Source organism: Hemiscyllium ocellatum, chromosome 7 (assembly GCF_020745735.1).
Source record: "Hemiscyllium ocellatum isolate sHemOce1 chromosome 7, sHemOce1.pat.X.cur, whole genome shotgun sequence".
Lineage (NCBI taxonomy): Eukaryota > Metazoa > Chordata > Chondrichthyes > Orectolobiformes > Hemiscylliidae > Hemiscyllium > Hemiscyllium ocellatum.
The window spans coordinates 4987425-5008730 of NC_083407.1; the positions used below are offsets into that span (position 1 = coordinate 4987425).

The window sequence follows — 21306 nt, forward strand, 5'->3', positions numbered from 1 at the left end:
TTAATTTCCTCCCGTGTCATTGACTGGACCTACCCTTTCTTTAGCTAACCTCTTGCTCCTTACATGTGTACAAAATACATTGGGATTTTCCTTAATCCTGATCGCAAAGAGATTTTATGGCCGATTTTAGCCCTCCTAATTCCTTGAGTTCTTTCCTGCTATCGTTGTAATCTTTGATGGCTTGTTTGTCTTCAGTTTCCTAAACCCTACATATGCCGTTTTTTTTTTGAGTAAGCTCTCGATTTATTTCATATTCCTTATCCTTCATTTTCATAGGAGCATTATGGTCCTGAGCTCTAACCAACTGTCCTTTAAAAGATTCCCACATGCCAGATGTGGATTTACCCTCAAACAGCTGCATTCAATCTACACTGGAAATCTACATTTTCCAGCTCCTGCTTAATATAATGGTAATTAACCTTACCCCAGTTTAATACTTTCACCTGAGGACTACTCTTGTCCTTATCCATACCGAGCTTAAAATTTAATGGATTATGGCCAGTTGATCACTTGGCTGGGCCCACCAGGTCAAATCTGGTCCCTCCCCTACCTACACACACACACACACACACACACACACACACACACCCCTTTCACTAAGTTAACATCACCCAGCAAAATAACCCAGTTGTTTTAATGTTTTTATAATCTGTCCAAGTGGGTTGTGCTTCGGCGGGTCGGTGTGGACTTGTTGAGCCGAAGGGCCTGTTTCTACACTGTAAGTAATCTAATCTAATCTGTTCCTGTATCACTCACTAGCTGTTGGGAGCACTGTAGTACAATCTCAATAAAATAAAATAAAAGGTGTCTTCCCTCAGTATAGCTGTGATGTTCTTGTTTATCTGTAATACATCTTCCACACCTCCTTTACATCCATATTTCCCCTGAAACATCTAAATCCTGGATCGTTAAGCTGCTGACTTGTCCCTCTCTGAACCAAGTTTCTGTAGTAACTACAATAACATAATCATATGCATTAATCCAAGCTCTAAGTTCATCTGCCTTATTTATCATATTCATCGCATTAAAACAAATACACCTCAGATGGCTCTCTGGTCTTGCTGTAACCTTTCTCTCTTTGTTCTCCCTCTCAGCCTTACTGGTCCGAGTCTCTGATTCCTCCTTGCTGATTTTACTCTGGTCTTGCCCCCTTGTCAAACTTGTTTAAACTCTCCTGAGTAGCACTAGCAAGTCTACCCGCCAGGATATCGGTGCCCCTCCAGTTTAGGTGCAACCCATCCTTCTTGTTTAAGTCCCATCTTCCCTAGAAGACATCTCAGTGATATCTTCCTCTTCTTAGCCTCACGAACACAAGACATTGGAAGTAATCCGAGATTACAACCCTAGAGGTCCTGCTTTTCAACTTTGGACCTAACTCCCTTTGCAGGACCTCATCTCTCTTTCTGCCTATGTCATTGGTACCAATAGGGACCAAAACCTCTGGTTGTTCACCACATTGGTACCAATCACTTTGCAAATTTTTCCACGAAGGACACGTGATATGGAATGGTCCGACAACTACAAGAAGTAAGTACCTTATCTCTCTTCATGCACTCAGTTTGCAAATCTGGTTCCTGAGCTGCCACCAAGACTATGTCTGTGATCCTGTTCTCAGTCCTGGCATCTGAGTTGACTTCTTCCAAATTTCTCCTCCTCTCCCAGGCTGACCTTTACCCATTCCTTTGTTTGCCCAACTGTTGTTCTCTCTCTTTATAGACTCCATCTCCACCTATTATTTACTACTTAGAATCCCCACAGTGTGGAAACAGGCGCTTTGGCCCAACAAGTCCACATTGACCCTCCGAAGAGTAAGTGAGGACTGCAGATGCTGGAGATCAGAGCTGAAAATGAGTTGCTGGAAAAGTAACCCACCCAGAACCATTCCCCTACCCAATACTCTTCATTTCCCCCCGAATAATGTGCCTAACCTACACATCCATGAGCACTACCAGCAATTTAGCATGGCCAATTCACCTAACCTGCACATGTTTAGATTGGACTTTCCCCTCCCTCACCTCACCTTCAGCATATATACCAACTTTTTCCTAGCTAGAATCAGTTCTGAAGAAGGATCACTGGACCCAAAATGTTAACTCTGCCTGGTGCTGCAAATATATGGAAATAATACTATTTACACAAGTACTTTACTGTTTTACATTACTATTTGCATAAAAAAGAAATGCCTTTGGAACTGTCGGGAAAGTCAAACTCCAATGTTCATTTGCTTTTCCATATGCAAAGACTGCAGAACCAAACTGCTTTAGTGCCTATGTGTGCATATGAAGATAATGTTAAGAATAAAGTATAATTTTGAAATAAAAGTCTCTCTCTCCATAGATTCTGCTAGACCTGCTGAGATTTCCAGCAAAAACTGTTTTTGTTCCTTTTCTCCTGACAATCAACAATGAATTTACGGTCATCATTCAACTCTTAATTCCAGAGTTTATTAAATTCAAATTCCACCATCTGCCATGGTAGGATTCAAACCCAAGTGTCCCAGTTGTTCTCTGGATTAACAGTCCAGTAATAAAAGCAATAGGCCATGCCTATCTTTGTAGCAGGAGAGAGGTGATAGTAAGGTATCAGCCTATCGATGATGACGCCACTGTGGAACAGTGTTTCTTGTGAAACACCATAAATAACAGTGTGGGACCGAGAGAAGCTATAACATCATTTCAATCAATTTCAAACCTTCTCTATACATTTATTTGAATGGACAAACACTGCCTAGATTTAATAAAGAGCAAACATAAAATATTAAGAGTGGGGAAGTATGAAAGAAAAAACTTCCCCAGTTATACATTTCAAGGTTCTGTTTAAAAATGGAGCCTATCCCATTGGCAGACACCCTTCTATACTGATCCAAGTGCTTCATGAATTAAAACAATTTCTTCCCATGACAAATGGCTCAGGTTATACTCCACAGATTTTTTAATCTTAGATTTTTTTTCATTTGAGTCCCACTTCTCAAAATCTTCCAGCAGAATATTGTTCCTACTTCTACCAATGTCACTGGTAGAGCACATCAACTCATCCTCCCCTTTAACTCTAATTTCATCAACTGCAGGAGGTGCCCTTAATCCTGGCTTAGGGTAGGTGACACAACTTTTGGAGTTCCTTGTCATGGCTGAATAGTGTATTCCTGTCTGTTCCCTGTCTGTTCTGTTTCCTAATATTATGATGTTCCTTTTCACTTCCAGAACTTGGATGGTATCTGCAGTCGAGAGCAATGATGAGTTTTGACACCCATTCTGCAGTCCATGCTCTCTCCTGCAGACATAACAAGTATCTTGCACTTAACTGAACAATGTTGAGGGCTGAGGCTCCACTATCATTATGTGCTGGATCTTTGTCCCTGATTATCTGAAGTCATACCCTTTAATTTACTAAAACTGTGAGTGTCTGGAACAAAGCATCCAGGGTACTCTCCAACCCGCTGATCCTCACAGTATATGCAGCTCAGCACTCAGCTCAGCAATTTTGAACCGAACTGCCTATTATTTTAAAATCTCACCTCAGATTCCTTGTCTTCATCAGAAGAGGACATGATGCATGTTTCAGTTGTGTCTCTAGGTTCAGCTTCTGGAAAGGTAATATTATTAAAATGTTATTCATTACATAAAAATACTTGTATATTTTGAAACACTTACCTGATATTTGTATCGGATTACAGAAATCTTTAATATGTTTCACTTCCCATTATTTTTGTATTTCAATGTATTCACCTAGTAGAGCAGTTTATTTCATTCACTTGAGGGACGTGGGTATTGCTGGCCGGGCCAGCAGTTATCTCCCAGCCCGAGTTGCCATTGAGAAAATGGTGATAGCTGCCTTCTTGAACTGCTGTAGTCCATGTGCTGTAGATTGACTCACAATGTCCTTGGGGAGGGAATTCCAAGATCTTGACCCAGTGACAATGAAGGAACACAATATATTTCTGAGTCAGGATGGTGAGTGGCTTAGAGGGGAACTTGCAGGTGGCAGTGTTCCCATGTATCTGTTGCCCTTAACCTTAGAGATGGAAGGATTTTTGGTGAATTTCTGAAATGCATTTTGTAGAAAGCATATACTGCTGCTATTGAACATTAGTGGTGGAGGGAATGGATGTTTGTAGATGTGGTGCCAATTAAACAGATTGCTTTGTCCTGGATGTGTCACGCTTCTTGCTTGTTGCTGGAGCTGTGGCCATCCAGGCAAGTGGGGAGTATTCCATCACACTCCTGACTTGTGCTTTGTAGATGGTGGACAGGCTTTAGGGAGTCAGGATGTGGGGGATTCAGAGATGATAACATCATTGAATGTCAAGGGGTAGTGATTAGATTGTTTCTTATTGGTGATGGTCATCTTCCTGGCATTTGTGTAGCACAAATGTTACTTGCCACTTGTCAGCCCAAGTCTGGATATTATCCAGATCTTGTTGCATGTGAATATGGATGCTTCTGTATCTGAGGAGTGGTCATTGATGAAGCAGCTGAAGGTGTTTGGGCCTAGGACCACTCTTGGGAATCCCTGCAGAGTTGAGACTGATATCCAAAAACCACAAACTTCTTCCTATGCACCGGAAAGACTCCAATGATTTCAGGGCTTTTACTCAGGCTCCTTGATGCACTGTTGTATATGAGTCATATACATGATTTGGATGAGAAGTTAGGTAGCATTGTTACTAAGTTTGTGGATGTCACCAAAATTGAAGGTATAGTGAACAGTGAAGAAGGTAATCTAAGATTACAAAGGGATTTTGATCAGTTGGGCCAAGAGGCTGAGGAGTGGCAGATGGAGTTTAATTTGGATAATGCGAGGTATTGCATTTTGGTAAAACAACCAGGGCAAGGACTTATACCTATAATGGTAGGGCCCTGGGGTGTGTTGTCAAACAGGGAGACCTAAGGGTTCAGTTACATAGTTCTTTGAAACTTCCACTGCAAGTAGACAAGGTCATTAAAAAGGTGTTTAGCGTGCATCTATACTTCTATACTAATGAAGTTGAGGTTGTACAGGACATTGGTGAGTTGAAGTACTATGTGTAGTGCTGGTTGCCCTGCTATAGGAAGGATATTATTAAATTGGCAAGAGTTCAGAAAAGATTTACGAGTTGCTGGGACTTGAGCGTTTGATATATAAGAAGGGCTACAAAGGCTGGAACTTTTTTAACTGGAGCACAGGATTTGAGGGGTGACCTTGTAGAGATTTATAAAATCATGAGGGGCATAGATAATGTGAATAGCAAAGGTCTTTTTTTTAGGGTGGGGAAGTTCAAAGCTAGGAGGTATATTTTGAAGGTGAGAGGAGAAAACTTTAAAAGGGACCTGAGGAGAAACCTTTTCATAGTGGGAGTGATTTGTATGTGGAATTAACTGCCAGAGGAGGTGGTAAATGCAGGTACACTTACAACATTTAAAAGTAATTTGGACAGGTACATTTATAGGAAATGTTTAGAGGGACATACGCCAAACCCATGCAAATGGGACTAGTTTAGAATGGGAAACTTGGTCAACATGGACGAGTTGGACCAAAGGGTCTCTTTCCGTGCTGTGTGACTCTATGACTATAAATGTGGTCCTGAAGTCAAGGGCTGTAACTCTCAAATCATGTTTGGAATTCAGTTCTTTTGACAATGTTCGAACCATGGCTGTAATGAAGTCCTGAGCTGGTGGAACCCAAACTGGGCGTCACTGAGCAGGTTATTGCTGAACAGGTGCTGCTTGATAACACTGCTGTTGACACCTTCCATTACTTTACTGATGATCGAGAGTAGACAGATGGGGTAGTCATAGGCCAGGTTGGATTTGTCCTGCTTTTTGTGACACACCAGGGCAATTTTCCCCATTGTTGGATAGATGTGAGTGTTGTAACTTTACTGGAAGTGCTTAGCTAGGGATGTGGCAAGCATGTCTTCAGTACTATTGCTGGAGTGTTGTCAGGGCCCATAGCCTGTGCAGTATCCAGTGACTCCAATTATTTCTCAATATCATATGGAGTGAATTAAACTGGCTGAAGACTGGTATCTGATGCTGGGGACCACTGGAGGATTCCGAGATGGATCTGGCAGAAGATTGCTGCAAATGCTTCAGCCTTACCTTTTGCTCTGATGTGCTGGGCTCTTCCATCAGTGAGGATGGGGGTATTTGTGGAACCCCCCTCCAATGAATTATTCGACTGTCCACCACTATTCATGAATGGATGTGGCAGGAACTGCAGAACAGGTTTCAACTGTTGAGATTGCTGAACTCTATTACTTGTTGCTTATGCTGTTTCACATACAAGTAGTCCTATTTGGTAGCTTCACCAGATTATCATGTCATTTTTAGGTATTCCTAGTAATCCTCCTGGCATGCTTCCCTGCATTCTCCACTGAACCAGGATTGATCCGCTGGCTTGATGGTAATGGTTGAGTGGGGGATATGACGGGCCAGGAGGTTACAGATTGTACTGGAGTAAAGTTCTGCTGCTGTTGATGGCCCATGGCACGCAATGGTTGCCTAGCCTGAATTGTTAGACCTGTTCAAAGTCTCTCCCATTTAGCATGGTGATTGTGCCACCCAATGTGATGAAGGTTATTCTCAATGTGAAGGCAGATCTTTGTCTCCACAAGACTAGGCAGCGGTCACCCTTACTGAAACTACCACAGACAGATGTATGTGCTGCTGGCAGATTACTAAGGATGAGGTCAAGTATCTTGTTGGTTCCCTCACCGCCTGCCACAGACCCAGTCTAGCAGCTATATACTTTAGGATGTGACCAACTCGATCAGTATTGCTTCTGCTGAGCCACTTTGGTGTGGTTATTGAAATCCTTCACCCCATTTTGTACCTTTGCCATCCTCAATTGTTACTCCAAGTGTTGTTCAATACGGAGGAGTGCTGATTCATCAGTCAAGGGAGGACACCACACAGTAATCAGCAGGAGGCTTCCTTGTCCATGTTTAACCTCAAGACATGAGACTTTGTAGAATCTGGAAACAATGTTGAAGGCAAGTCCCTCTCGACTGTACACCATTGTGCCATCACCTCTGCTGGGTCTGTCCTACCAGTGAGTCAGAACATATCCAGGGATGGTGATGGTGGGACATTGTCTATAAGGTATCATTCCCTCAGTATGACTATGTCAAGCTGTTGCTTGACTAGTCTATGCGATGGTTATCCCAACTTCAGCACTGGTCCCTCGAATTAGAATTTGTCTTTTTGTCACATGTATTCATTTAAGTAGTGAAAAGTTTACAAAGTCACCGCTTACAGCACCATTTCAGGTACAAAGTACCTAGGTACAGAGTTTATGAATACATTAGAAAACTAAAGAAATAAAAAAGCCCAGCATTTCAGACCTTTGTGGCATTTTAGGTACAAAAGGTATCTAGGGACAAAATGTTAGGATTACACTGTCACCAGCTGTTGGTAAGGAAGGCTTTCCATGGTTTAGAGGACTGTTTCTGCCATCGTCTTTTGATGCCAGATGGTCTGTATTAGACTTTGTTGTGACTGATACAACTGTGTGGCTTGCTAGGCCCTTTCAGAGGGCAGTTGAGAGACGTCCATATTGCTATGGGTCTGGAGTCACATGCAGGTCAGACCAAGTAAGAATAGCAGATTTCCTTCCCTAAAGGACATGAGTGAATCAGATTGATTTTTCAACAATCAACAGTGGTTTCATGCTCATCATTAGATTCTTAGATCCAGATATTCATTGAATGACTAAATAGCCTAATTCTGTTCCAAAACTTTATATGGTAGGATTCAAACCCAGCTCCTCAGATCATTAGCTGAGTTTCTGGCTTAACAGTCTAAAGATAATACCAGTAGGCTAATGTCACCCCTAATCTTCTGTAATAATATTTGATGTTAAGTTTGTAGTCACAGTCTTTACTGACACAGCCAAGTCTGGAGAACGTAAGGCAAATCCGATTCTTTACTGTTCCCTCATGAATTGAAGATTCATGCTGAAATGATTTTTGGCTCCTCTTACAAGCCTCCAGGTGAATAGCTTACAAGGTGAATAGCAATGAGAAACACTGTGATCCAATTTAGAGGAGAAGAGGATAAATGAGTGTTTGTATTATGGGTCCTTGTTAATGATCTAATGATTGAATAGTCTGATTGGAAGGCTATCGTTCTCAAAGGAGGCAAAACTGAAACGGTTATAATTGCTGTTAAAGATTGTTTGTATCTGCACACTTATGAAATATCAACTGATGAGATTTAATCCTCAGCAGTTCTTCATGGGCAATAACAGTGTCTAACCTGCATCATCCGACCAACAGGGAAAACTGGCACACCAGATTTTAACCATCCAGGCACACTAACACTGCAGATAGTTTAGTGTTGGTTCCAGATTTTGGAAAGGTTCACTAGCAAGAACTAAACTGGTAGGTTAGAAAGCGTGCTAGGCCAGAAGAATCTTGGGTCTGATGAAGGGTGACTGGACCCGAAATTTTAACTTAGCTTTCTTATCACAGATGCTGCAAGAACTGCTGAGTTTCTCCAGCTATTTCTGTTTTTTGTTGAAGAAGAATCTATGATGGACAGATATTGTACGTTCCTTCAATAAAGAGTACACTTAATGAAGTAAAACCAAACTGACATCAAAAGGAAATATCATACTGAATAGAATAATAGTAACTGTTAAAATAGGGGAAAAATATAAGGCACCATTAAGTGGTAAATCAACAATGATAATTGTTTTTCATTTATACCTGAAACGAGAGATCTGGCAAACAGAAGAGCAAATATTTTGCATTTATTTTACAATTGAAGATCTTGCTAAGGTGTCAGTTGTGATAGATATACCTCTAAAGTGGATTCCACAGAAACAATGCTGAAATTGTCTCATTCAGGATCAGGAAAACTTCTTACAGAGCCATAAATTAGCTCCATAACATTAATCGCCCATGTCTTAGCTCCCCTTAACACTAGAATGCAAAGTGAGAGATCATCCTAATGAACACATTGCAAGTTGACCCTCTGGTTCCCCTCCTGCCTAGAAAACATTTGAAACTTTTTTCCATGGGTCCTTTTTTATAAAAAGGCTAGGAATAAAGTTGTGGACAAGTGGATAGGCCTAAAATGGATACCATTTTCATTAATGATCAAAGAAGTAAGGCTGTTTCTTTTGGACTATGAACCCACTAGAAGCATGCCAAGCCAAGGCTCTGGTCTGGACGTTTCCACACTGGTCATGACTCTTCTTATTTCATGACTTGTAACAAATGAAGACTTCACTTCCTACATAATTTTTCAGAAATGTTTGAGAAAGGTCAGGCCTTGACCTACTAGGTCACAGACTGGTTTAGACATTGTTGTGCTTCTACTAGTAGCTATGGCACAGTTGATAGAAAAATCATGGATTTTTGGTTTTGTAGACTTCATTTTAAAATCAAGAGGAAAATTACGAGCAAGTATCATGGACTTTCCAGATATGTAATCTTGAAAGAATTGTATCAAAACACACACGGCACAAAGTTAAACTTGCAGTTGAATTATAGGCAACACCAGAAGAAAGTTATGATAACCTGGTCCACAGAGTCCTGTATATCCTAAACAAAACAGTTTTGCATGGACATCATTCTATGCAAGGTGCCCCGCCCGCCACCACAACAGACATTCTGGCTAATCCTAGATATATATGGTCAATACACCAGACATTAAAAACATTAACGTAATTCATAACCTGAGTTTAACATCAAACTGACTTTAAAGTTATACGCACCTTTGTCAGTTATAGAGGGTTGAGAAGTATAGTCCCTAGAAAACAATAATATGTAAATCAGTTTAACATTTTAATAAATTCACTAAAATGCCAAGTTTAGTTTTTCTCATTCTTTAAACTGTTATCTCCCTTTTATGGTACATAACTCAAGCAAGCTAACAAGGAACCAGAAAAGCAGTTTTACCTTTAAATATTCTGGTTTCCCTGCTATCGGAAGGATATTGTGAAATTTGAAAGGTTTCAGAAAAGGATTACAAGGATGTTGCCAGTGTAGGAGGGTTTGAGCTATAAGGAGAGGCTGAATATGCTGGGGCTATTTTCCCTACAACATCACAGGCTGAGGGGTGACTTTATAAAAGTTAATAATAGCATGAGGGGCATAAACATGGTGAATAGCCAAGATCTTTTCCCTAGTGTAGTGGATTCCAAAACTAGAAGACATAGGTTTAAGGTGAGAGGAGAAATATACAGAAGGGACCCAAGGAGCAATTATTTCACATAGAGGATGGTGCGTGTGTGTATGCAACATTTAATAAGCATCTGCATGTGTAAACGAATAGGGAAGGTTTAGAGGGATATGGGCCAAATGCTGGCAAATGGGACTAGGTTAATTTAGGATATCTGGTTGACATGGACCAGTTGGATCAAAGGGTTGTTTCCATGCTGTACAGCTATATGACTCTATAATCTATCTCAATGAATACATTTCATCACATAAGTCAGTCTCTATCAGTCATCTTCATTTGTCACCATAGTCTTACCATAAAGCTGCTCTCCAATTGAAGACAGACAATGGTAGTGGTTTAACCCAAGAGTCACTACACCTCAGGGGAGGGGAGAGATTGAGAAAGAGTATCCTTCCTGGTAACCTTAGTTGGTGCAGGGAATTGAATCCGAGTTATCGGTATTACTGTGCATCACAAACCAACGGTCCAGTCAACTGAGCTCACAAATCCCCACACTTGACAACAGGTGGAAGTTTAGTAGATGAATACATGAAAGCACCAGAATTTTAATTTATATTGTCTATTTCAAAAAGATGTAGGACAATAATCTTTTAACAATGCTCAGTACTTAAGAGCAATGTTAGAAATAAAGATATTTTAAAAAAATAAAGACATGCATGAATATAACTGAGCAAATTTTGTGACTGGTGAAATTCAGCTTGTAGAACATTTCTGTGTTTTTTAAGCACCAGACCAGGCCCACTCAAATATTTTAAGAAGGTAGCCTAGTCCCTAACTTTTCCTTATGTTAAAGGCAAATGTGAAGTGATATGTTCCAGATGCAATGTGCCTGATGTTAAGCAAAAACACAATTTATTTAAACACTTTGTTAAAATACAAATAAAAAAGAAACTCAAAACAACTTAACACTATTGGAAAACTTAACTAAACAACAGACATAGCAAGTATTACTAATTAACTTTTCCAATAGAGTAATTTCCCTTAAATACACCTCTTGGCAAAAAGGCAAATTCAGACACAGATTCTCACACACATTCTCCAATCCAGGAAGAAGAAACATCAAGAGAAAATTTAGAGACAGTAGCAGCCAGGAGACATTTACTGAAGCTTCCAATTCCTTTGAGAACCCAACAGCTTCTGAAGCTACTGTAAACCAAAACCCAGAAATCCTGATCTGTGAGAGCTGGCCACATTCAGGCTGTTAAACAAAAACCCAAGACCTTCCAAGCCGTAAACTCAAGTGGTTTTGGTACACTACTCAGTGCCTCTGCCATACAACCTCTCTTCAAAAAAGAATTTAGGACAAAATAACCTCTTAAAGCCACAGCATCGTCACACATGTAGAATTCCTCATGTTTCCAGGTGTCACAGTTCAGTGAAGCAAGATACTGAGATGTGAGTGACTGCGACTGAACTATGGGAAAACTCAAATAACCTCTTCCTGAGGTCCCCATCTTCAAAGAGCCAGACTTATTATATTTCAATTCATTCGATGTGGTATCAAGAAACTGTACCAAAGGCACAGATTAAAGCACAAAGTCCTGACTTTCTGGTTGCATTATTAAAGCCTGGTTGCTTCAAGTACATTATACTGATAGCTATCTAAAGTTGTCTGGGCATGTTACGTTCACAAACAGAATGGAAAAATCCCAAGTGACTAAATACTGTTTTCCATCATTGTGCTCTCAATCACCAGCAAAGTGATTTAAGGGATCATTGATAGTGCTAGCAAAAGGCACTTGCTCCTCAATAACCTGCTCACTGATGCCCAGTCTGCTTTCCAGCTAGGCCAATCAGCTTCAGATCTCATTACATAATTGGCTCAAACATACAGAAAATATCTGAATATCAGAGGTAACATGAACACGATTATTATCATATCAAGGCACTATCTGAATCAGTGGTTTTGTAGGATTCCTAGTTTTCTTCATAGGTTATGGAGCCCAGCATCTCTGGCTCCTTGGGAAGCTGAAGGCATCCCGCCAGAATACTGAGGAACACAGTGACAACTTGTGAATCTTGTGGAACTCCTTGTCCCAGAGTGCAGTGGAAGCAGAATATACCAACAGATTCAACAGTCAGTCTTACATCAGTGCTGGGCAAATTATTGGAGAGGATTCTGACAAACAGGATTTATGAGAATTTGGAAAACCACAGCTTGATTGGAGATAGTCAGCATGGCTTTGTGAGGGGAAGGGAAGGGAAGTATCACCAGCCTTACTGAATTCTTTGTGGATGTGACAAAATCTACATTGAAGGGACAGCAGTGGATGTGGTGTATATGATTTGAGCAAAGTGCTCGAAAAGGTTCAGCATGGTAGGCTCATTCAGAAAGTAAGGAGACATGGGATACAGGGAAATTTGGCCGTCTGGATACAGAATTGGTTGGCCCATAGAAGGCAGAAGGTGGTGGTAGATGGAAAGTATTCAGCCTGGAGTTCAGTGAGCAGTGGTGTTCCGCAGGGATCAGTTCTGGGACCTCTGCTCTTTGTGATTTTTATAAATGACTTGGAAAAGGAAGCGGAAGGGTGGGTCAGTAAGTTTGCCAATGACACAAAGGTTGGTCGAGTTGTAGATGGTGTGGAGGGCTGTTGTAGGTTGCAACAGGACATTTACAGAGGCAGAGATGGGTTGAGAAGTAGCAGATGGAGTTCAACCTGGAAAAATGTGAAGGGATTCATTTTGGAAGTTCAAATTTAAATGCAGATTACAGGGTTATTGGTAGGATTCTGGGCAGTGTGAAGGAACAGAGGATCTTGGGGTCCATTTCCATATATCCCTTAAAGTTGCCAAGAAGGCGTATGAGGTGTTGGCTTTCATTAGCAGGGGAATTAAGTTTAAGAACCGCGAGGATATGATGCAGCTCTACAGAGCCCTGGTTAGAACACACATGGAATATTGTGTTCAGTTCTGGAAGCTTTCGAAAGGGTGCACAGGAGATTTACCAGGATGCTGCCTGGGCTGGAGGGCTTGTCTTAAGAAGAAAGGTTGAGGGAGTTAGGGCTTTTCTCATTGGAGTGAAGAAGGATGAGAGGTGAGAGGTACACAAGATGATGAGAGGCATGAGAGACTTTTTCCCAGGGCGAAACTGGCTATCATGAGGGGGCATAATTATAAGACCATAAGACATCGAAGTGGAAGTAAGGCCATTCGGCCCATCGAGTCCACTCCACCATTCAATCATGGCTGATGGGCATTTCAACTCCACTTACCCGCATTCTCCCCGTAGCCCTTAATTCCTCGAGACATCAAAAATCTATCAATCTCTGCCTTGAAGACATTTAGCGTCCCAGCCTCCACTGCACTCTGCGGCAATGAATTCCACAGGCCCACCACTCTCTGGCTGAAGAAATGTCTCCGCATTTCTGTTCTGAATTGACCCCCTCTAATTTTAAGGTTGTGTCCACGGGTCCTAGTCTCCTCGCCTAACAGAAAAAAATTCCTAGCGTCCACCCTTTCCAAGCCATGTATTATCTTGTAAGTTTCTATTAAGTCTCCCCTTAATCTTCTAAACTCCAATGAATACAATCCCAGGATCCTCAGCCGTTCCTCGTATGTTAGACCAACCATTCCAGGGATCATCTGTGTGAATCTCCGCTGGACACGTTCCAGTGCCAGTATGTCCTTCCTGAGGTGTGGGGACCAAAATTGGACACAGTACTCCAAATGGGGCCTAACCAGAGCTTTATAAAGTCTCAGTAGCACAACGGTGCTTTTATATTCCAACCCTCTTGAGATAAGTGACAACATTGCATTCGCTTTCTTAATCACGGACTCAACCTGCATGTTTACCTTTAGAGAATCCTCGACTAGCACTCCCAGATCCCTTTGTACTTTGGCTTTACGAATTTTCTCACCATTTAGAAAGTAGTCTATGCTTTTATTCTTTTTGCCAAAGTGCAAAACCTCGCATGTGCTCACATTGAATTCCATCAGCCATTTCCTGGACCACTCTCCCAAACTGTCTAGATCCTTCTGCAGCCTCAATACTACCTGGCTGTCCACCTAACTTCGTATCATCGGCAAACTTCGCTAGAATTCCCCCAGTCCCTTCATCCAGATCATTAATATATAATGTGAACAGCTGTGGCCCCAACACTGAACCCTGCGGGACACCGCTTGTCACCGGCTACCATTCCGAAAAAGAACCTTTTATCCCAATTATCTGCCTTCTGTCAGACAGACAATCCTCAATCCATTACAGTAGCTCACCTCGAACACCATGGGCCCTCACCTTGCTCAGCAGCCTCCTGTGTATAGTTGGGATTATAAGGTGATTGGAGGAAGGTTGAGAGGAGATGTCAGAGGTAGGTTCTTTACACAAAGAGTGGTAGATGCGTGGAACACACTAGTATCTGACTAGTAGAGTCAGACACATTAGGGACATTTAAGTAACTCTTGGATAGGCACATGGATGGTAGTAAAATGAAGGGTGTATAGGTCAATTTGATTCTTAGAGTAGGATAAAAGGTCGGCACAACATCAAGGGCCTGTACTGTGCTGTACTGTTTTATGTAATAGGTATTAGAGAGAAAACTCTTGATGGTTGGAGTCAAAAGCATCAAAATGGCTATGGTTATACAGTCAAACAGCATGGAAACAGGCCTTCTGGTCCAATGTACCCATGTACACTAGGTTTCCTAAACTAACTAATCTCATTTGCCTGCATTTGGCCTATATCCTTCTAAACCTTTCCTATCCACAAGATAAAGTTCAAAATTGAAACATACCAATTTAGAAGGCATTAGACAGGAACTTTCAGAAGTTGTTTGGAGGAGGCTGTTTGCAGGTAAAGGGGCGTCTGACAAGTGGGAGGCTTTCAAGAAAACAAGATAATGAGAGTTCAGGCCAGTATGTTCCTGTCAGTGTGATAGGCAAGGCTGACAGGAGTAGGGACCACTGGATGATTAGAGATATTGAAGATGGTCAAGAAAAAAGAAACATCTGTCAGGTAGAAGCAGCTTGGTATCAAGTGAATCCCTTGAGCCGTATAAGGTTGCAGGAATACACTTAAAAGAGATGACTTTTGCAGATAAGGTAAAGGAGAATCCAAAGTGATTCTGCAATTATATTAACAGCAAAAGAGTAACCAGGAAGAGAATAGGGCCACTTAAAGATCAATGAGGTTGCGTATGTGAGGAGCCACAGAAAGATGAGTGAGATCCAAGATGAATATTTCTTAACAGCATTTACTGTGGAGAAAGACATGAAAGCTAGGGATCTCGGGGAAATAAATAGTGGTGTCGAGAAGAGTTCACATCACACAAGAGGTGGTGTTGGAGGTCTCAAAACAGATATAAGTAGATAAATCTCTGGGATCTTATCAAATGTATCCCAGGATATTGTGGGAAGCTAGGGAAGAAATTGCAGGGGTTGATGGAGATACTTGTATCATTCACAGCCACAGGTGAGGTGCCACAAGACTGGACGGTATTTAATGATGTGCCATTATTTAAGAAAGGTTGCAATGAAAATCCAGGGTACTACAAACTGTGAGCCTCACATCTGTGGTGGAAAAGTTGTTGAAGGGGATTCTAAGATACAGGATCTATGTGCATTTGGAAAGGCAAGGACTGATTAAGCGTAGTTAACATGGCTTTGGGTGTTGGAAATTGTGTCTCACAAACTTGAGCAAATATTTTGAAGAGGCGAACAAGAATATAGATGAAAGCAGAGTGATAGATGTGGTCTACATAGACTTTAGCAAGGCCTTCAACAAGGCTCTGCATGGTAGACTGATTAGTAAGGTTGGATTACACACGATCCAGGAAGAGCTAGTCAACTGGATACAAAATTGGCTTGTGGTAGGACACAGAAAGTGGGATGGTAGAGGGTGTTCTTCAGACTGAAGGCCTGTGACCAGCGGTGTGCTGCAAGGATCTGTGCTGGATCTATTGTTGTTCATCATTTATATAAACAATTTGGATGAGAATATAGGAAGCGTGCTTATTAAATTTGCAGATGACACCAGAATTGGTGGAATTGTGGACGGTAAGAAAATCATCTGAGTACAATGGGATCTTGAGCAACTGGGCCAGTGGAATAGCCAACAGAAATGAATTTAGATAAATGCGAGGTGTTGCATTTTGTTAAGACAAGCCAGGGCAGGACTCACACATTTAATGATAGGGCCCTGGGAAGTGTTGTTGAACAGAGAGATCTAGGGATGCAGGTACAAAGTTCCATGAAAGTGACGTCAAAGGCAATCATCTTCGTTCCACAGTATTGCATCAAGGTGCGCAACAAGGAGTATCTTAGATTCGACCATCTTAAGTTGCCTTGTCAACGACTTTATTTCCATCATAAGATCAGATGTACAGATGTTCAATGATGAATTCACAAATTATGTTGAAGAGAGAGTTCTAAAGACTTTAACTAATAACAATGAAGGGACGGTGATATATTTTGAAATCAAGATGGTGAGTGGCTTGGAGAGTACAGGTCGTTCTGCTATAACGTAACAGTTGTGCCCCTCTGCAACCTCACACTATAGAAAATCATGCTATGGAAAACCGCTACAGAAAATCACTCTGTAGAAGATTGGTAATAGAAAATCACTATACTGGTTCAGCAGAAAGTCTGTGTTATCCAAACAACGGCCACAATTCTAGATGCTTGTGTTCATGGATTTGGAATCAGCCTTGTTGAATTTCTTCAGTTACTCATCACAGGATTCCTAGCCTCTTGTAGTCACAGTATGGCTAGTCCAGTTCCACAAGGATGGTGTCAATGGGGGATTCAGCAATGGTGTTGCCATTCAATCTTAAAAACATAACAGGGAGCAGTAGTAGGCCATTCAGCCCATCAAATCTGCTTCCCCATTCAAGGAGATTATGGGTGATCTGGTAATCCTCAACTCCGCTTTCCTATTCTTTTACCAAAACCCTTGACTCCCTTACTGATTAAAAATCTAATCTCTTGAATATATTTATGACTCTGCCAAAACAGCCCTCTGCAGTAAAGAATTCCACAGATTCATTATCCTTTTAAAGAAGTTATTCCACCTCATCTTTGCCTTAAATAACCTCTGGTACTAGATTCTCCCACAAGGGAAACATTTCTGCATCTACCTTGTCAAACCCCCTAAGAATCTTGTATGTTTCAATAAGGTTGCCCCTTATTCTTCTAAGCTCCAATGAGTATAGAACCAACGTATGCAATGTCTCCTCATAAGACAGACCATCCCTACGCGGATTAGCCTTATGAACCTTCTCTGGACTGCCTCCCAATACCAGTACACTTCTCTTAGATAAGAGGCCCAAATTTCTGTTCACAATATTCCAAATGTGATCAGATTAGCACATTCTATACTTTGGCAATGCCTCCCTTTTTTTATACATCACTCCTGAAATAACCCCATTAAGGCTGGTATCCTATCACCGAGTCACCTTTTATTTACATATACATAGTTCATGACACTAACCCAGTCTGCACCTCTAGAGCCAACTCTTATAGTGAGCACAACACTTGACTCTTTTTTTTATTTTATTGAACAATTCACAGTTTACAAAACAATTAACATTAACAGCTATATACAGCGAAACAGCAATTTTACACAGGAGGGTAACGGCAAAGCCAGGCCCCAAACCCTGACATTCAACCGGTTTTCACAGAAATGAGGACAAACCTCAAATCCCACCCTCTTGTTTATATCTGTCAGCCAGGACTCCCTGATTGGACCAGCTTAACAGCCCCAGCCAGGGATCCACCTGGCTGACATCGTTCTAATCAGTACACCAACCACTTCCCAAACACTCCAGTTCAGGGACGTGGAGCTGTTCTTTGTCCTGTAGCTTCTCCGGGGCCATTTTTGCCCCAGGTCTGGTTCCTCCGACTCTGCCGCAGGTACTGGCGGTGTGCACTGGACTGTAATCTGCCTCTTACCCCTGGAGCATCTTGGCCGACACACTTCTTCTTCAGGTGTTAATAGCATTGAAGTTGCAACATTTGCTATGTCATCCTCTGAGGTTTCTTTGACACTGAGAGGGAGAACCTAATAGTTCTGACAGCCTTGCTGGCAGTTCTGAGGAGCAGAGGATAGTTTGCTCCTGCCCCGTGTGTGAGGTTATAGCTTGATTAGGTCGGCCTCACCAACATGAACTTTGTACATCAAGGTATCTGACCTTGCATTGGCCATACCTTTTACCCATGTAGGGCTATTCTCATGGCTTCAACTCCAAACTGCATCCCTTGGCACAAACTGTCTCTCATGCTTCAGGGAGTCTTGAGTTCGGTATTGGTGTTCCTGAGGCCATTTCGCCCTCCTCCTCAGGTCTGGAAAAATCAGATTGGTGCAGAGTCTTCTCTTCATTAGCAATTCTGTAGGAGCTATCCCTGTAGTTGCACAAGGGGCCATCCGATAATCAAATAGGAACTGGTACAGTTTTTAATCAAGTGAAGCTGTAAGCTGTTTCTTTAAACCTGTCATCAAAGTCTGGACTGCTTTTTCTGCCAAACCATTGGACAATGGATGTTATGGAGCTGTCCATTAATGCTGGATGCTATTTGACTTTAAGAGATACTCAAATATCCTGCTGGTAAATGATGGCCCTTTGTCTGTGACCAACATCCCCTGGAGTCCGTGTATTTCAAAAGATGCTCACAACTTCTCAATTGTCGTCCACATGTTGGACAAATTAACACTGTGCATAGAGTCATAGAGATGTACAGCATGAAAACAGACCCTTCAGTCCAATCCGTCCATGCCGACCAGATATCCCAACCCAGTCTAGTCCCACCTGCCAGCACCCATTCCATATCCCTCCAAACCCTTCCTATTCACATACCCAGATATATTCAGCCCCAGGGAAAAGACTTTGCCTATTTACCCTATTCATGCCCCTCTTAGAGGTGCTAACGCTGTCCCTCAATTTAAGTTGGTGCCTGATTAGCAGTTGCATGGAGGGTAAGGTTCTTTTGTCCTTTTTTTTCACAGAACGCCTACAGTTTGGAGCAGGCCTGATGGCCCATCACTTCTCCAAACAGAATCCCACCCAGACATGTCCAACAACTTTGAATGGGCATCCACAATGACTAAAAATATAAAGCCCATGAAAGAACTGGCATTGTCAATGTGTTGCCGAATCCAGGGTTTACCTGGACATTCCCATGAATGTGAGGGTGCTGCTGGCGGTAATTCTTGACCTTGTTAGCACTCTGGGCACTGCTCCACCAATATGACTATGTCTGCATTCAATCTTGGCCACCAGACATAACCTCTCGCCAATAACTTCATTTTGGATACTCCTGGATGATCCTGATAGAATATCTGGCTGTGAACTTCGTTCGGGACAATCACTCTTGCTCCTTATAATGATATGTTGTGGTGGTCTGGTCTCGCTGGGTCCTGAAAGATTTCAATTCTAGATGTGATGGCCCCTTTGTTTCCCCCATATCCACCGACTGTTCTAATTTTGCCAGGATGGGGTCTTTTTGTGTCCACAGTCTGATGTTGTCAGCGTTGACTATAAGGGTGTCCAGAAAGTTTAAAATCAAAATGGTCTTTTCCAGTGGGGGCACCACCAGTGGTGTGTCTGCCAGTGGGAGATGGCTCAGTGCATCTGCATTTGCCACCTGGCCTCCCAGATGGCGTTCCAACTTGTAACTGTATGCATTCAAAATAAGAGACCACTGTTGAATGTGACCTGAAGCGAGGGGATCCTGGTTCTGTTCTCTTTAAGTAGCCCTCGCAGGGACTTGTAGTTCGTTACTATTCCAAATTTATCTCTAGAAATGTATTGATGGAGCTTTCTCATACCAAAAATGACCATCAAACCTTTCTTCTCTATCTGGGTGTATGTTCGTTCAGCATCAGCCAAATTCCAATACATCATAGGAAGTTCCTCTCCACTGGGCCACCAGTGAGCCAACACTATCCCAAAAACATTAAAAATCACACAAAACCAGGTTATAGTCCACCAGCATTATTTGGAAGCACTAGCTTTCAGAGCACTGCTCCTTCATCAGGTGGTTGTGGAGTATAAGATCATAAGACACAGAATTTATTGCAGAAGTTTACAGTGTTATACATTGATATATTGAACAAACCTGGATCGTTAAATCTTTCATCTTTTAGAATGGGTTGCAAGTTTCGGTTCATTAATATGTAAATTCCAGAACTTCTCTTAAGTCACCTTCTCAAGATAACAAGGTTTTATAACAAAAGGTGACATCTCAGTTCAGACAATGCATTAAAGGTATGAGGTCAGAGTCTGTCTGGATTCCAATCTTGAGTCAGACTGGTTCTATGTGTAAAAGGTGAAGTCTGCAGATGCTGGAGATCAGAGCTGAAAATGTGTTGCTGGTTAAAGCACAGCAGGTCAGGCAGCATCCAAGGAACAGGAAATTCGACATTTCGGGACAGAGCCCTTCATCAGGATTTTCAGCTCAGACTGGTTCTATGTCCAAAGTGAAATTTACAAAATATTACATGAATTGACTGCCTGCAGATAGTGCATTTAGAGCAAAATAGAATATATCTGCAAATATAATTCTGCAAATACAAATTCACCCCATAGGCTGCTATGTGCGTGTGTGTGTGTGCACATGTGTGTGTGTGAGCATGTGAGAGAGTGTGTGTTTGCATGTGTGGAAGCTTGGTAATGTATGTGTGTGGGTGTGATGGAGTACAAGCCTGTGAGAGGGTGTGTGAGAGAGTGTGTGTGGGTATCAGAATAGGGGGTAGCTGAAAATGTGTTGCTGGTTAAAGCACAGCAGGTTAGGCAGCATCCAAGGAACAGGAAATTCGACGTTTCGGACCAGGAATGAGGAGAATGTGCCAGGCAGGCTAAGATAAAAGGTAGGGAGGAGGAACTTGGGGGAGGGGCGATGGAGATGTGATACAGGAAACGTCGAATTTCCTGTTCCTTGGATGCTGCCTAACCTGCTGTGCTTTAACCAGCAACACATTTTCAGCTCTGATCTCCAGCATCTGCAGACCTCACTTTTTTACTCAGAATAGGGGGTATATATGTGTGTGTCTGTGAGAGAGAGGGTCTGCGTGAGTGTGAAAGAATGTGTGTGTGTGAGAGTGTGTGCAGTGTAGTGGGGTCATCTGAAGTGTGACATAAACTCAAGATCCTGATTGAGGCCATCCTCATGGGTACTGAACTTGGCTATCAGCCTCTGTTCGGCTACTTTG

The 21306-nt window shown here is 41.9% G+C and overlaps 1 protein-coding gene across 1 annotated transcript in view; it reads right to left on the reverse strand.

The window, feature by feature from the left end:
* Positions 1 to 21306, reverse strand: part of LOC132817309 (desmin-like) — a 167015-nt gene that overhangs the window by 5536 nt on the left and 140173 nt on the right. The window contains exons 7-8 of the mRNA XM_060827720.1: positions 9700 to 9734; positions 3515 to 3582 (exon numbers count right to left, since the gene is read on the reverse strand). Of these exons, the coding sequence (XP_060683703.1) occupies positions 3515 to 3582; positions 9700 to 9734 (103 nt within the window). The remainder of the gene's footprint in view (positions 1 to 3514; positions 3583 to 9699; positions 9735 to 21306) is intronic.